Source organism: Anser cygnoides, chromosome 17, assembly GCF_040182565.1.
Source record: "Anser cygnoides isolate HZ-2024a breed goose chromosome 17, Taihu_goose_T2T_genome, whole genome shotgun sequence".
In the NCBI taxonomy this organism is placed as follows: Eukaryota; Metazoa; Chordata; class Aves; order Anseriformes; family Anatidae; genus Anser; species Anser cygnoides.
In genome coordinates, this window is record NC_089889.1 from 5124462 (window position 1) to 5138361 (window position 13900).

At 39.1% G+C, this 13900-nt stretch overlaps 1 protein-coding gene across 13 annotated transcripts in view; it reads left to right on the forward strand.

The window, feature by feature from the left end:
• The window catches only part of TMEM132C (transmembrane protein 132C), a 211321-nt gene that overhangs the window by 164289 nt on the left and 33132 nt on the right, over positions 1 to 13900 (forward strand). Inside the window, exon 1 of one of the 13 annotated variants that reach the window (XM_066979282.1) lies at positions 3624 to 3645. The exons of the other annotated variants lie outside the window; for them this stretch is intronic. Within the exon in view, the coding sequence (XP_066835383.1) occupies positions 3643 to 3645 (3 nt within the window). The 5' untranslated portion in view covers positions 3624 to 3642. Of the gene's footprint in view, positions 1 to 3623; positions 3646 to 13900 lie in introns of those variants that run through there. 13 annotated transcript variants of the gene reach the window in all.

Sequence of the window (13900 nt, forward strand, 5' to 3'; positions counted from 1 at the left end):
CTGTGTGTTTTGATGCTGTGTCTGCTAAGGACTGTATTCATCAGATGTGCCCTCCACTGCTGCCTTCGCTGCCAGCAGAGACAGTGGGAAGAGAAGCACTACTGAGCAGTGGCAGGAGACTGCTTTCCGAGGCTGACATTCTGCCCAAGTTTGCAGCTAAAACAGAATTGGAATTTAAAGGCAGAGAAGTTGCTATCTTGTAAGGCTGTAGTGTGAGATAGGTGATTCGTCAGAATTCACCCGTGGCCCACAGTGGTAGGCAAGTGCTGTGCCTTATTCTGATTCTCCTACTGCACTGCACTTCTGCTGTGGGGGATTTGTGTGAAATGGGAATGGAGAAGGAAGAACGGAGAATGTTACAGAGTTCATTCATGAGTTGCTGGCAGAGCTGAAGGAGGATTCTTGATTGCCAGATAATGCCTTCCCCTATGAAAGTTAATTTATTAGTTTGCTTTTTTTTTTATTGTCTAAACTCATGCTCTTTTATTAGCTTTAGCTATCAATCAATTGTCTTAACTGATAAATGCAAGTCCAGACACTGCCCAAATTTATTTCAGGTGACAAAGATTTCTGGTTTAGTCTAGAGAATAAAGTGGTCTCCACCTTCTCATGCTATCACTTATCGAGATGCTGGGATGAGCAGTGACTGTCAGAGCAGACCAGGGATGTTTGCAAACACAGCGTGTGCTCAGCCAATGTAACCATTAAGTAGGTTAACTCTGACCCATACTGAAAAATAGGACAAAATTCTATTAATTAGCAACTTTTTAATTATGGTTTTGATCTGTAAAGAAAGTTTTAATGTTTCTGGGGAGTACTTAATTCTTCACCATCAGGTGAAATACCTAGCAGAATTATGAATTGTTTAGACTGGACCCTAATTAATGAGGTCCTGAGGTGCTCTAGCTTGGCAGAGAGACTAACTAGACAACCAGGAGACTTTACTATAATGGAAGGCAATGAGTGAGCATGGGGAAAAAAATAAAAATCACCAGGACTTTTTTAAGCCTCAATGTTATAATGAGCTACCCCAAGGATTAAAATACCCAGCAACTTTTCACCTTTGGTTTATTATTAGATGCATGTTTGCCTTACCCAGCTTTCAGTTTACACTTCATTATCCAGCCAGACTCTCATCACTGAGGATGTTTGTCATAGAATTCATTAGGAATCTATACTTTGAAGTCCGTAGCTGTGCTTGAGGGAGATAAAACAGTAAAACCTAGGATGGGGGTCAGTAGTGCCCTGGTGAGAAAGCCAGCACCACTCTTCTGGCTTTTCTCTTTGCCTCTCTGTGCAGCAGATGCTAAAAGACATGGGAAGCAGCGGTGGTGAGAGGATTTGATCAGTGCATAACCTCAGAAACAAAAGGGGGTTCCAAGACAGCACCAAAGTTTGGGCTGCTGTTACTACTTTGCTAAGCCAGAGGGGCAGTATGCAAAAGCCTTTCTCCAAAGCCAAAGCTCTCTAGATTGATGCACATATACTAGATGGCTATAAGTTAACAGACCAAAACTTCATACAGTGTGGCAGTGGCCCCGTTGCTGTAAATTGGCACAGACAGTGAACCTATCAAGATCTTTTCTTCCATCAGAAACAAGTCATGCCTAATATTTAAAGCACCAGCAACATAGCATGAGTGTCAGCAAGCCAGCACACTGGTGAGAGAGGGAATTTCAGGAAACAAATGGAAACAAAAGTAAAGCTGATATTAATTTTAATCAGATCCTAGTCATCTAATCTTTTCTTTATCAAAACTGATTGCCTTTCCGCAAGATCTGTTACCTCACAAAACAATAATATGGCTGTAATGATGTAATTTATTCCTGCAATTTGGTTTTGGAAATCCTCTATCATTGAAAAATAGCAGCAGCACAACTTTGTTAATTGCAGCAGTTGAATATTGAATGCTCACTGTCACTATCAGGATTAGTGAGTACGCTGTACTTTGCTCTCCAAGGCCTATAGGACAAGATCTGTACATGTTTTGGAGGTTGTGAAATGAGTATTTTGATTAAACTGAGTGTAGAAGAAATAGTTCAAGTTCACTGGGGAGTTTAAGAAAAATGAGAGAGGGAAACATGAACCTGTAAACTCAATATTAAAAAGCACACTAGTGTGTTAATCGACCACATAATGTTGTGTTTACAGATAGTGTGGTTCTGCAGCACAGCCTCTCCTGTCCTTATCCGACATTTGCCCATTTATCTGTATTCTTGTACCCCCGAGCTACTTCTGAAAGACTAAACCTTCAGGTTCATTATGGAGTTTTCCTCTCAGTGTGCCATTTTGAACTAGTTTACCTGCTTGTCTTTTTTTTTTTTTTCTTTTCTTTAATGTAAAAATATTTTACCCAGGCATAACACTTTTAATTTACATAAACAGATTTCACTAGATGCAGGTGAGGAAAGTGCATGTGGACAAAATCACCTTGTGTGATTTAAAGGTGAATTTTCTTCCTTTTGTGTTCTAAAACGTTGCATAATTGAATGAAATCCAAAAGGTTTGCTATAACCTCTTAGTGATCTTGAATTCTCATTCTGGAGAGCTAACAGAAGGCAGAAGGCCTCCTGCTGCATATATTATGTCAGCAGCTGAAACCAAACCGATCGGTCTAAGACCTGGATGTACTTTGGAATCATTTTGTATAGGGTACGACGTGCCTGTGTGCCAATATCAAGAAGTTTTATATGACTTGAAGCTTCAACTGAGCCAGCAGAAAACACTATGTTTTAGATTCTGGATCTGGGACAAAATGTCAATTGCAAGCATTGAAAAGCGGTGACTAAGAGAGGAACTGCCAGCTGGCACCAAGTATCCCGCGGCATATGTTTTAAGAATGCCTGGAAGCTTCAGGAGTGAGCTTGGTGTGGAAATAAATAAGTCATTTGAGACTCAGTAATTCCTCCTCACTGCTCTTACCTCATTCAAATTATGGGCTACTCATTAAGCACTGAGGAGACTCTGACATGCAAAAATAGGAATTGTCTGATGGACCAGGAGCCACATGCCTGGACTTCTGCTTATTTTGTATCTAGTCAGAACTCACACACCAGTTCACTCATCTTTAGAAAGGACACAGTACTTCCTACGTTACAGGATCATTCTGTACTTCAAATCCTTTAACAGTGAAAGCTTTCTGCTTAAACATGAATTCCAGTCTCCCCCACTTGGTACTGGCAATGTTGTTCTGGTCCAGAAGGGTAAAAACATAAGTGAAGCAAGGTTTGTAGATAATGTCTTTTATGAGGTCATCCGACAGAGTTAGAAAAAAAACAGACAAGCTTTCAAGCACTAAAACCTGTTTTCAAGCCTCTTTCAGTGTTGTAAGTTGCTCTTAGATGCTCAGATAAAGATAATGGTCACTGTGTTTGCTTCAGGTTATACTCATAAAATACTGCCTTAAGCAAAGGGATTTGATCCCTTTGTCCTTCATATCACTGACTCACACAATGGGCATGGCAATGTCTTTCAAGGATGCTTCTCCAACCTTGAATCTCTAGCTAGCACGATCGTGCAAAACAGCCCTTGAAGGTAAAGGGCATCTTTGCTTGAATCAGGAGGAAAGAATTGGATCTGTGATTATATATACTTTCTATACTTCACCCCTGCCTACATTTATGACATTTTTTCTTCCTATAAATGGTAAGACACACCAGTCTGTTAGTCATGTGTCTAGTCAATAATTTAATTTTCTTGTATGTCACTCTCTCCCATCTTTTTAACTGTACTAAGTTTCTGATGTCTGTACAATATCTTCTCTCATTAATGCAATAATCTGTTTCCTGCCCTCTGTGTGCTTTGCTTATGTGGACCTGCTATGAAGTCAGTGAAATCAATAAGCTGTTTGAAAAGGGAAAATAATCTAGGGGCAAGGATAGGAAATAATAATAAGAATGATTATTTTCTGCATTTTTGTTACTACTTTTTCATAGCAGTTCCAAAAGAAGCTCTATTGTGTCTTGGTTACAGATTGTGCTTATCAAAAATTAAGGCTGTATAGCCAAAATAAGGAAAGAAAAAGTAGAAATTTTCTCTTGCTGTTTCTAAAATAGACTAAATTAAATTGAAAGATTTTAGCAGAAGCTGTCTGTTTCTTTTCCACTGTGGTTTAAATAGAGTTCTGAAATCCAGGAACCTGAGCCAAGTGTTAATATGCACTCCATGGTCAAAAACTGAGGACTTTAAGAAATTTTTAGATGAATACTCCGCATTAGAGGGAGAAAGTACTAACAGTGACAGCCCTGGTAGCTTTCATGTGGTTTTAGTTAAAATAAATATTTATTATTACTATATAGTATTCATGCTCATTAATAATCAATGACATATTAATCTACACAGATGAAACAAGTTCACAACCCTCCACAGTGGTCATAAAAGTCATCTATGTATCATGCAATACCCCAGTTACTTAAAAAAAGGAAATATGAGGGAGGGGGTACTTAATCCTTAACGTCCATAAAGCATTTAAAATTGCTTCACCCCAGCTATATAGTACATCCCACCTCATACTGTGATTAGTGCCGTGCAGCTTCTGTGAGGCAGTCAGGCTAGATAATATTTTACATCCCTCATCCAAACCAAGCTGTTTATGCTCTGTCAGTGTGGCTTGCAGCACTATATAAAACAGGGTTTATATCAGCAGAATCTGGGGGCTTCAGCTGAAATTCCAGGAGCAGATTATAGTAGGTACCATATTTTTATGTGCTGTAAAAGAGTTTCTGCTTCTGCTGTTAACCAGAAAGAGTAAGGATGTAGCCCCCATGTAGATGGGGAGCTGTAGTACAGAGATGGAAGATTGGAAACTTACCTTGCTAAGTCAGGAGAAGAAAGAAAGAAGTGAGCCAGGTGACTATACATAGGTGTCTAATACCGTTATATACTGTAGAGTCTCAGCCATCCATCCAGGACTGCCAGGTATGACACAAGACCTACAGGACACCTGTGCCCTTCTGGAAGAGCATCTGGAGGCCAGGCATGATGCCTACAAGCATCTAAATGGCACTCTATTCTTAGGCATTTCAATCTTTCCCCAGAGCTGCAAACTGTCAAGTGGAGCTGTGGTGAAGCACATCCCTGAAAATGCCATGTTTTTTGTCTGTTACTGTGGATTTCTTCAGTATGTGATTTAATTTACAGAAAACAATTTAATTTTACACAAAATGTACTTTCTTGACCACTTTTCCTGCTACTGCTGAGCAAAACAGCACTACACACTAAAACACATAAAAAGTACACAGAGGTATTTGTTTTATATAGGTATAGGTACTCTCAGGTCCTCACCGTGAAGCTTCTTGACTCCCACAACTGGGAAACCACACTGAGATTTGCATCCTTGCTGCCCAGCAGGACTCTGTGTTACTGTTATACTCTGTCTCCACAGGCTGCACCCAGCCAGTGATGTCAGTGATGATGCTAAATTCATTTCAACCACAGAGGACATTTGCAACATGTTAAGAGAGAAACTCACAACAGCAAAAGTATCACACTGATCCAGATTATCACTAATTGGTGGAAAAGCCCTTGTATCTGTCATATCATTAGCTTTATAGACAACTAAATCAGTTTTGCCCGAGGAATAGGACACCAGTCCTTCAGGTTGAAGTCAGCAGGGCTATGTAGAAGTGCAGGTCCTACTGCAGGGAAGCACATTAGGGAGGACTCTTTAGGGTTTACTCCGTAACACTTGATAGAATAGAGCTTGGCTTTATTGAAGCCACTGGCAAGATCACTGCTGATTTCAGTGGGGTAATGTTTTAAAGCATGATGGCTGCAAAAATTTGCTGTAGGAAATATGTGACATAGAAATATCTTATATATAAAATGAAAATTTCTGCCTCTATCTGTCTATAATAAGTATATGGCTTCTATTAACACAGAATGCATCATAATCTTTTTTCCAGTGTAGTTGGATATGTGTATGTGTGGATACAGACTACTCACATATATGTGTTGCGTGGAATTGTCTGTGTACCCATGCACGTGTGCTAATATGCTTGTATTTTTTCAATCCGCAACTATCGGTTACCACTATTACAGCAATATTATTACAGATATATGGCCAACTATATAACAGTGCCGCAGGTTTAATTGAAATGAACATGGGAAGAATTTCAAACTGTTAATGAAAATTGCCTTTTTACTACCAGCTATGTTCCCATGGTGGTCACACAGACCGGAGACATCACCGGAGCTGTGCTGGTTCTGCTTAATGATGAAGCAAACCCAATTTAACTGGGGGTCTTTTTCCAAATATCTTCCTCAGACTCATGAAAAAGGAAAGCAAATGACTGACACATCTTGAGCCTAGAAAATGCCTTAAATTGACAAATTTCATGTATTAGTCTTTTTGCAACAAAGGAGAGCTGTAAGCCATGAAATGATTTCAGCAAAAAGATATCATATAGCTCCATCCATGGCTGCTTAAGCATCCATGAACCATTCCATTATAAAATCACCAGGTGGCTATTGTCTTTCTCTCCCATTCAGGCTTTACCAATATTCCCACTCCCATCTGTGATAAACTTAATAGGACCATTCAGCAATGGAGAAAAACATGAGAGGTGTTCATCATAGCTGAAGGCTTTTTCAGACAATTATTCCTTAGATGTTTGAGTAAATGAAAAGCTATTTTTTGAGATTAAAAAGGACCGAACACTTTGCAGGTTCTGAGGCTATTTTATTGCCAAAGCTTTTGGAATCAGTAACAAATATTTATCCTTTTCTGGGAATGTTGTAAGTAGCTACAGCCACTGAAGTAATAATCTTGATATGTTTATCGCCACTCTATTTTCCAAGTGTGTGGCTACTCTTCTAAAAGTGCTCGTTAGAAGAAAAAATATACTTCTGGGTATGTAATGTAGATGTTGTCACATGTCTACTATATATGAAATACATATAGTTTATGTACTGCATAAATATATAAAATCCTGAATTTTCAGGAGAATTTAGGGCAGTTAATTGCTTATACATGAGGTATACTTATATTCAAAGATATCCATAAGCATACTTATATCCTTAGGTGAAAATGGGTTGAAACAAGAGCGAAGTTGTTCAATTATATCGGTCTCAGAGTAAGGGCTTTTAACCTGTCGCTTCACAGCTTTTCATCTATTTGCATTTTTTTGTACTCAAAATAGCCAGTAATGATGCTGGGGTAGGAATATCTCAGGTAATCACCCACATTTCAACCCATAAGTACAATTCTTTTCTCTCTACATAATATGGTTCCTATGTAAGTGCTTTCATTTCTAAGTCAATTTAGCAAAATACTGCAAGTAAGGAATGAAATTCACAAAGAAGAAGAGCAGGTGGTTTCCTGCGTTACATATATGCATCTTTTTAAAAATCAGTCTTTTTGTTTCATTTATGTCTAAATAGAGAGAGATAAAATGAGGGCTTTTGCTTCCCATCTTCTTCAGTCACCTTCATGTTCTTATTCTACATTTTAAGTAGTTACAGAAAGATGAAATGTAGGCTTCTGCTTCCTATCTCCTGCAGTTGTCCTTATGTCCTTATTCTGTGTTTTAAGTGGTTCCAGAATTGTTTCCTTTGAAGTCACTTACAGACTCTTCCTCCACACAGCAGGAAATACCTTCTTTCTTTGAAAATATGTACCAGTCATTGGATCCTGGTTTACCCACGCTAGTCAACAGGAAATAGACACAGCTTTAGCAAAATACTTGTCTTTTTAGTGAGTTGTACCTAACAGAGTTCAGTGTCAGAGCTCCGACAAAGCAGAGTCCCCCAGCCAGGGGCTCAGTCACTGTTGATACACATTGATTATGATAGATGCTTAAAAAAGACAAACTGTGCACATTTACAGCTTTTGAGACAGTAGAGGAAGACTCAGTCAAATGTGAAAATGTTCTGTGGATTCTATTTCATGCCATTATTTTGCATTTCCCATCACCTGAGGGGTTAGATTATCTAATGAGATCATCTTGTCAGAGTAATTGAGGGTGGAAGGGAAGTTTTGAAGTTATTTCTTGTGCCCTGATTCATTAAAAAAAGTGTTGAACGCAAGTTCAATGTATTGTCACATATAAGCTGTGCATGTTATTCATGATTCAAGTAGCATAACAGTTCTTATGACAGGTGGAAAGGAGTGTTGGGACAGTGTGCTCACTTGTCTCTAGTCTTGGGAGAGTCTGTCTGACATCTCTTTCTTGCAGAAGGGATGCTGGTTGTTGCTGCTGGAGGGAGTACCTCTCCAACCTGCTTGGTGGTCAGGCAATTCCGTCTGTCACAATTTGGGTACATGGGGCTTCTAAACTTCTCTGAGGATGTGAGTTCTCCAAGGGTTCAGTTATCATTACTGTAATTGAACCCATGCACTCTGTGGGAAAGGATCGTGTATTTCTCATTCCACCTTGCTTTATGCTAGGTAAAGACAGAGCTTAGGATAGCTGTGTAGGAACAGTCTCTTACTATACTCATTGATCGGCATATTGAGATCCAGATATCACCTGGAGCCAGAATGGGGTTATTTTTATATAAATAATAAACACAAGTAACAGCAATATTCAGGCAGTGGAACTTTACTGTTAGGAATATTAATGGAAGTGCTTGGATTCCACAACGGAGAGGAAATAAGATTTCTTGGTTAGTCTTGGTGCCTGTGGCAAAATATTACAGCTCCGAAATCAAGTTTTAACTTCTCATTATAAACTGTATATGACGAACTTAAATACAATAAAGTAAATATTTGATTCCAAAATAAATTTGTTAGAATAAGTCTGATTTTCTATTACTCACAAGTGCAAGAAGTGGCAGGACCTTCAGAGGGCTGACTCTAAGTCTCTACAGCCTTCATACAGGTACAGATACACAAGTCTAAGTAATGGCTTTATAACTGTTCTCCATCTGTATAATTATGTCACAAACTGTAAAGTGAACAAAGCAATTTAAGGCATAGCTAATTTTGTTCAGTTGCTCCATTTTCTTCTTACATTTTAAAGGAGATGCTCACTTTTGAGAGATGAGAGAATTATATTTAGCAATTGAGTGTTCATCTGCTACATCAAAGTAATCATTGGGTGTGTTCCCTTTTGCAAGTTTGAAAGCTAACAGGATAGATTCACTGCAAAGTAAGTGTGGATTAGTCATCAGGAATCCAAAGAAAATTTTCTGTTTTCCTATCTGTTAATATATTCTACATTCCCCTTTTCTGCCTGCAGAGTTTAGTTTATGAGGATTCAAAAGTCCCACTAGCAGGGTATTTGAAAATTGTACTAGCAGGGAAGAAAATGGAATGGTCTGTTGCTAATGGTGAGGAGTGGGCAATAATTAAGATTTATCTCAATATGGAGACTATAAACAGAGACAAGATCATTGATTAAAAGAGCATTGCATTTGCAGAACACTTAGTTCCCATTTTGAAAAGACACTCAGATCTTTTCATAAATTACATGGCTCACAAAAACTACAAGGAAGATTGAGTTGAGCCTGAGACCTTCCCATCCCAGCTGAGTGGTGTTTGCTTTCTGTCCTTCTGGCCCCAGGAATCTGCCACTATTTTCCTTGCCGTGGGCCATCCCCAAGAGAAAAGGGTGAGGGGGCCCTGCCTAACCTGTGCACTGGGGGTCTTTACCTGTGTACTGACGATGGTCAAGGCCACTCCTCTTTGAGATGAGAAATATGAGTCTGAATCCCTTCCTTACATCCCTGTTTCCAACTTTCTTCCATTTACCTTCTTCGAAACTTCTGGAGACCCTCACTGGAGACATCACACTGATCAAGCTCTTCAAACAAATACCGTGCATGCTGAGGACAGAACAATGCCAACATCCACCTTTGGGTCTTTCCATGGGTGATGTTTTATCTGTGTTTGACTTCTGGATTGTTTGTTCTTCAGGGCAGGTATTGTCCTTAATTTTTGTGCCATGTCCATTGTTGGTCATTTAACAAAGATTTAATAAAGAGAAGATACCTCACAGGGCTGTCAAGTGTCAAAAAGAATTAGCATCCAAAAGAAACTGGGATCTTTTGTTCTGCTGTCCTGGTCAAAAACAGGCTGCAGAAGTGGCCACTTTTGTTAAATAAACCTGTTTCTTATGTAGATTTTGAATGGCCTGATTTTCACTACTATTAATCTGTTCATTATTTTCCATTTTCCTTCTCACTGTAGTCATAGAGTAACCTGGATTCCATCTGCATCCATGTTTGAATACTGAGGGATGCAATTAAGTAAGAAGGTGTCCCCCTTGGTTTTACTGCTTAACTGCATTACCCTGTTTCTTTTGCAATGTAGCATTGCTTGCAAAGTAAAAGTCTTCATGTTTATAAAATGAGGAGAGAAGCAAAACAGGATACACATATGGTGGGCTCATGGCATTGGAATCAAGTCAAGGAAATGAGCAAACCTAAATTCCACCACCAAAATTTGTCTTCCCCTACTGTCTGCCAAGGGATGAATTTGCCTCAGGGAATGGAGAAAACTTTGGTCTGTAGGAATTTTCCTGTTCTTCTGCAGTGTGTGCTGAGAATGTAGAGGCAATGTTAGCTTCTTTCCCTTCTCATATAAATTGTCTGTCAATGTAGAGTGTCAGAGAATCCAGTTGGCAGCAAGCTCAATGTGTAATTTATTTTTAATCATGGGATTATGTCGATAAAACATAATCTGATGCCTAACAATATCAGTTTGTTAATCAGCTGTAATCTTAGGAGTATTAATAACTCAAATCTGCAAGCGTCGTGTCACCAGACTCACAAATCAGCATAACACTTGTCTGCAGTGCAGTACCGTTCTGTGCAGCACTCCGACTAGGATGCCTTGGAAACCTGTGGTGCATAACTTTGTGCTCATCAGTGGAATATTTATGGTGTTTGCAACTGGTGTGCATGGAGTTTACTTTCTGTCTCCCACAGCTCCATCATCTTTTGTAACTGTGTGGCCAGGGTGTCACTGTTCATCAAGGGTGATGGGTTGAACAATAGTTGGAAGCACAGTGCAGCTCCTGGAGCTCTCCTCCTTAGCCACTGTCTCCACCAATTCAAGTGCTGTCAACAACATGCAAGGGTTTGCTTCTTCTGTCCTTTTTCTGTTAGGCACGAACTCTTGACTTTAAGGTGGACAGTGCCTGACTGCCTCTTTTCTATTTTTTTCAGGAAACTTTCCTTATAAATTAAACCACAATTGGCTTTTCTGTGTCATTCCTTCAGGTCTGCAGTGTAGGTCTGTTTCTCATGAGGTACCATGTTTGTGTGAGGGAGAAATCTTAATGCTAAGCTATGATTAACATCATTCTATGAGATTCCACTTACAGAATTTTCAGCCTGTAAACAGGACCATTCTCATGACCTCAGGCTCCCATGGATTTCTCTTGATAACACCATCTAATCGGATTTGGAGTTTAATTAAACAGCTGTCACTTTGCTTCCTCATTCTGCTGCAATTTAATGTTGAATTAGTTCCTAAATTAGTCATGGCCGAATGCTTGCCTTCTTACAATTGAGAGGTTGGATGAACATAAGGTTTGCTCTTCAACTAATTCAAGCATCTAGGGCTCATATTCCATATTCTTGCTCTTTGCACAGTGCTCCCACTGACATTGATGGAAGTTCCCTGACTGAAACTGTGATGAAATAAATGGTCAGATTCCTGAAGTGTCAACCGTAGTGTTACCTAACTTCAAATGGCCAAATGTGAGCACGTGCATCTTCTCAGCTCTGGCTAGAACACATGAGTTTTATGAATGTTATTTTCCCTTTCTAAAAAAGTACAGATTTTCTGTGAAGCAGCATAATGGGTGCAGCTGTGGAAGTAAATGTTTACACCAACATTACTGCTAGTGGACTATCCAAATTAATTCTGATAGAACCAAGACCAGTGTATGAACAAAGGTTTATGATACTCTGAGTCATGACATCAGAGTTAGTTTACAGTCACAATTCCACCTGGCTCTAAGCAGGAAAGCTCTGAGGCTTCCTATAGATTGGTGATATTTGCCTCAAATTCTGCGTGTTGATCTCAACGAACACAAGTCTCTAATGTAGTGTCTGACTCCCTGCCTGCCTCCGATCTCACCATTTTCCTTTGAAATACTCATTAACTCTTTTCCTGATTTATACAAATGTAATATCAGGGTTTGTAACTGTGGTAGCTTGGTACAGGTATGCACAGGGGAGTCCCAAACAATTAGGCTGATGTAGCTTACCGGTTCTACCTTGTGGGCTTCTTGATTAATTTTTGTTGCTGTTTTTTTCCTTATCAAGAATGCAGACGAATGTAAGTGCGCCTTTGTTGCACTTGAGTCATTACTGATCAAGTGCTTAGCTATCAGGAGGTGGGAAAGCCACCCAGCCCTCTTACTTTATTTATCTGGAGAAGGCAGATGAACAGTAGTTTTTTTAATGGGTAATGAAAATGCTATATTGGTTGAAGACATTTACTCTGTTCTGTTTATGAGATCTAGCTTGAAGTTAAAAGTTATCAACAAATTTTGACAGTAAATTCTTATGCACACAATTCATGGTTTGCTTTTGAATATCTCCTTTGATGAGAGCCTTATGTTTCACCACTGGAGCCTTCCTCTAACCATTAGAGGAAGAAGAAAAAAAGTGTTCTTTAATGCTAGTTTGTTAATTGAATATGTGTGAATAGCAACAGTTTCCTTGGTATGCTGTACTAATTGAAGGGATGCCCTGTTAACGGGGAAGAATCACCTTAATCGGTATTTTGTAGGTAGTTTCCCATACCAGAAACCTGACTCTATCTGCAATGTCAGTCACGTGGTTTTAGGATTCTGTCATTGTGCTATGAAGACAGTTCAAGGCTTCCAAAGAAGTCCAAGGCTCACATGTCCTTACTGTGTCAATGAGGATCATATGTGTTTGACTTCAGAAATGACAACCCTTGGTTTTTTTAGAAATTTTCATATACATAGAGGAACATTTTTCCAACCTGGATATTGATGCTTGTTTATAACTCATCCTCTTTCTGGTCTTTCAATTTACTTTACACTACTTTCCCTGTTTTTTATTTTATTAGGAGCAAGTCCAAACATTGCTATCAGATGCTTTCTGTCTTTTGTCACACAAAATAAATTTGAATTTGAACTTCAGTTGCTGCCTGCACAGACAGTAAATTAGTTGGGGGGGGGGGGGGGGCGATTTTAAAAATTGAAGAATGTGGAAATGGCCAAAATATTGTGGTTTTGAAATGCACCAACATTTTATATGAGTTTTTAGTCTCTCTAAAGGTTTCTTAGTAATGTTGTTTGTATACTTTTTTTTATACTTGAATTAGACTAGGATAGTATATTTCATTTTAAACTAAAGCATAAAAGTCACCACCTATACCAGCTATTGCATTTCCTGCAGTTACCTGCTGTGAAGATAATTGTTTACTTAATGTTACGTGAATATTCATAAAAATTCAGCTGCAATTTCTGCTTATAAGTGGATGACCAAGACTGTTACAGGGGGTGGCAGAGTACAAAGTTTGGGAGCCGAATGAGAGTCCTCTTGTCTGTGGTGCACATTCAGAGTGCTCAGTATAGCAGAGCAGACAGAGTGACAGTTCTATTTAATCTCCTTTTATTTTTATGAGTTTCAGCTCAGCTTTTCAGGAGTCTTGGACCATGGATCCTCCCATACGTTGTTTACAGTTTTCTGCCTAACAGCTTGTGTGGGGATGCAGACAATGGGTCAGTTCTGCGGTACATTAAAGCCCTTGGCTGTATTGCAGGAATATAAAGGAAAAACAGAGAAAGCAGAAGTTATGCCATAGGGCTATTCCATACGCAGCGCTATAGGGTACATGTTATTCTATTTTAGTTCTAAACAAAAAGACAAAAGAATCAAAACTCAGTTCCTTGGTCTTGCTTGTTTAAATACCACAGTTGAATAACATAGGGCACTACAGAAAAAATAAGGTAAGTGGCAGGTTTGAATTGCT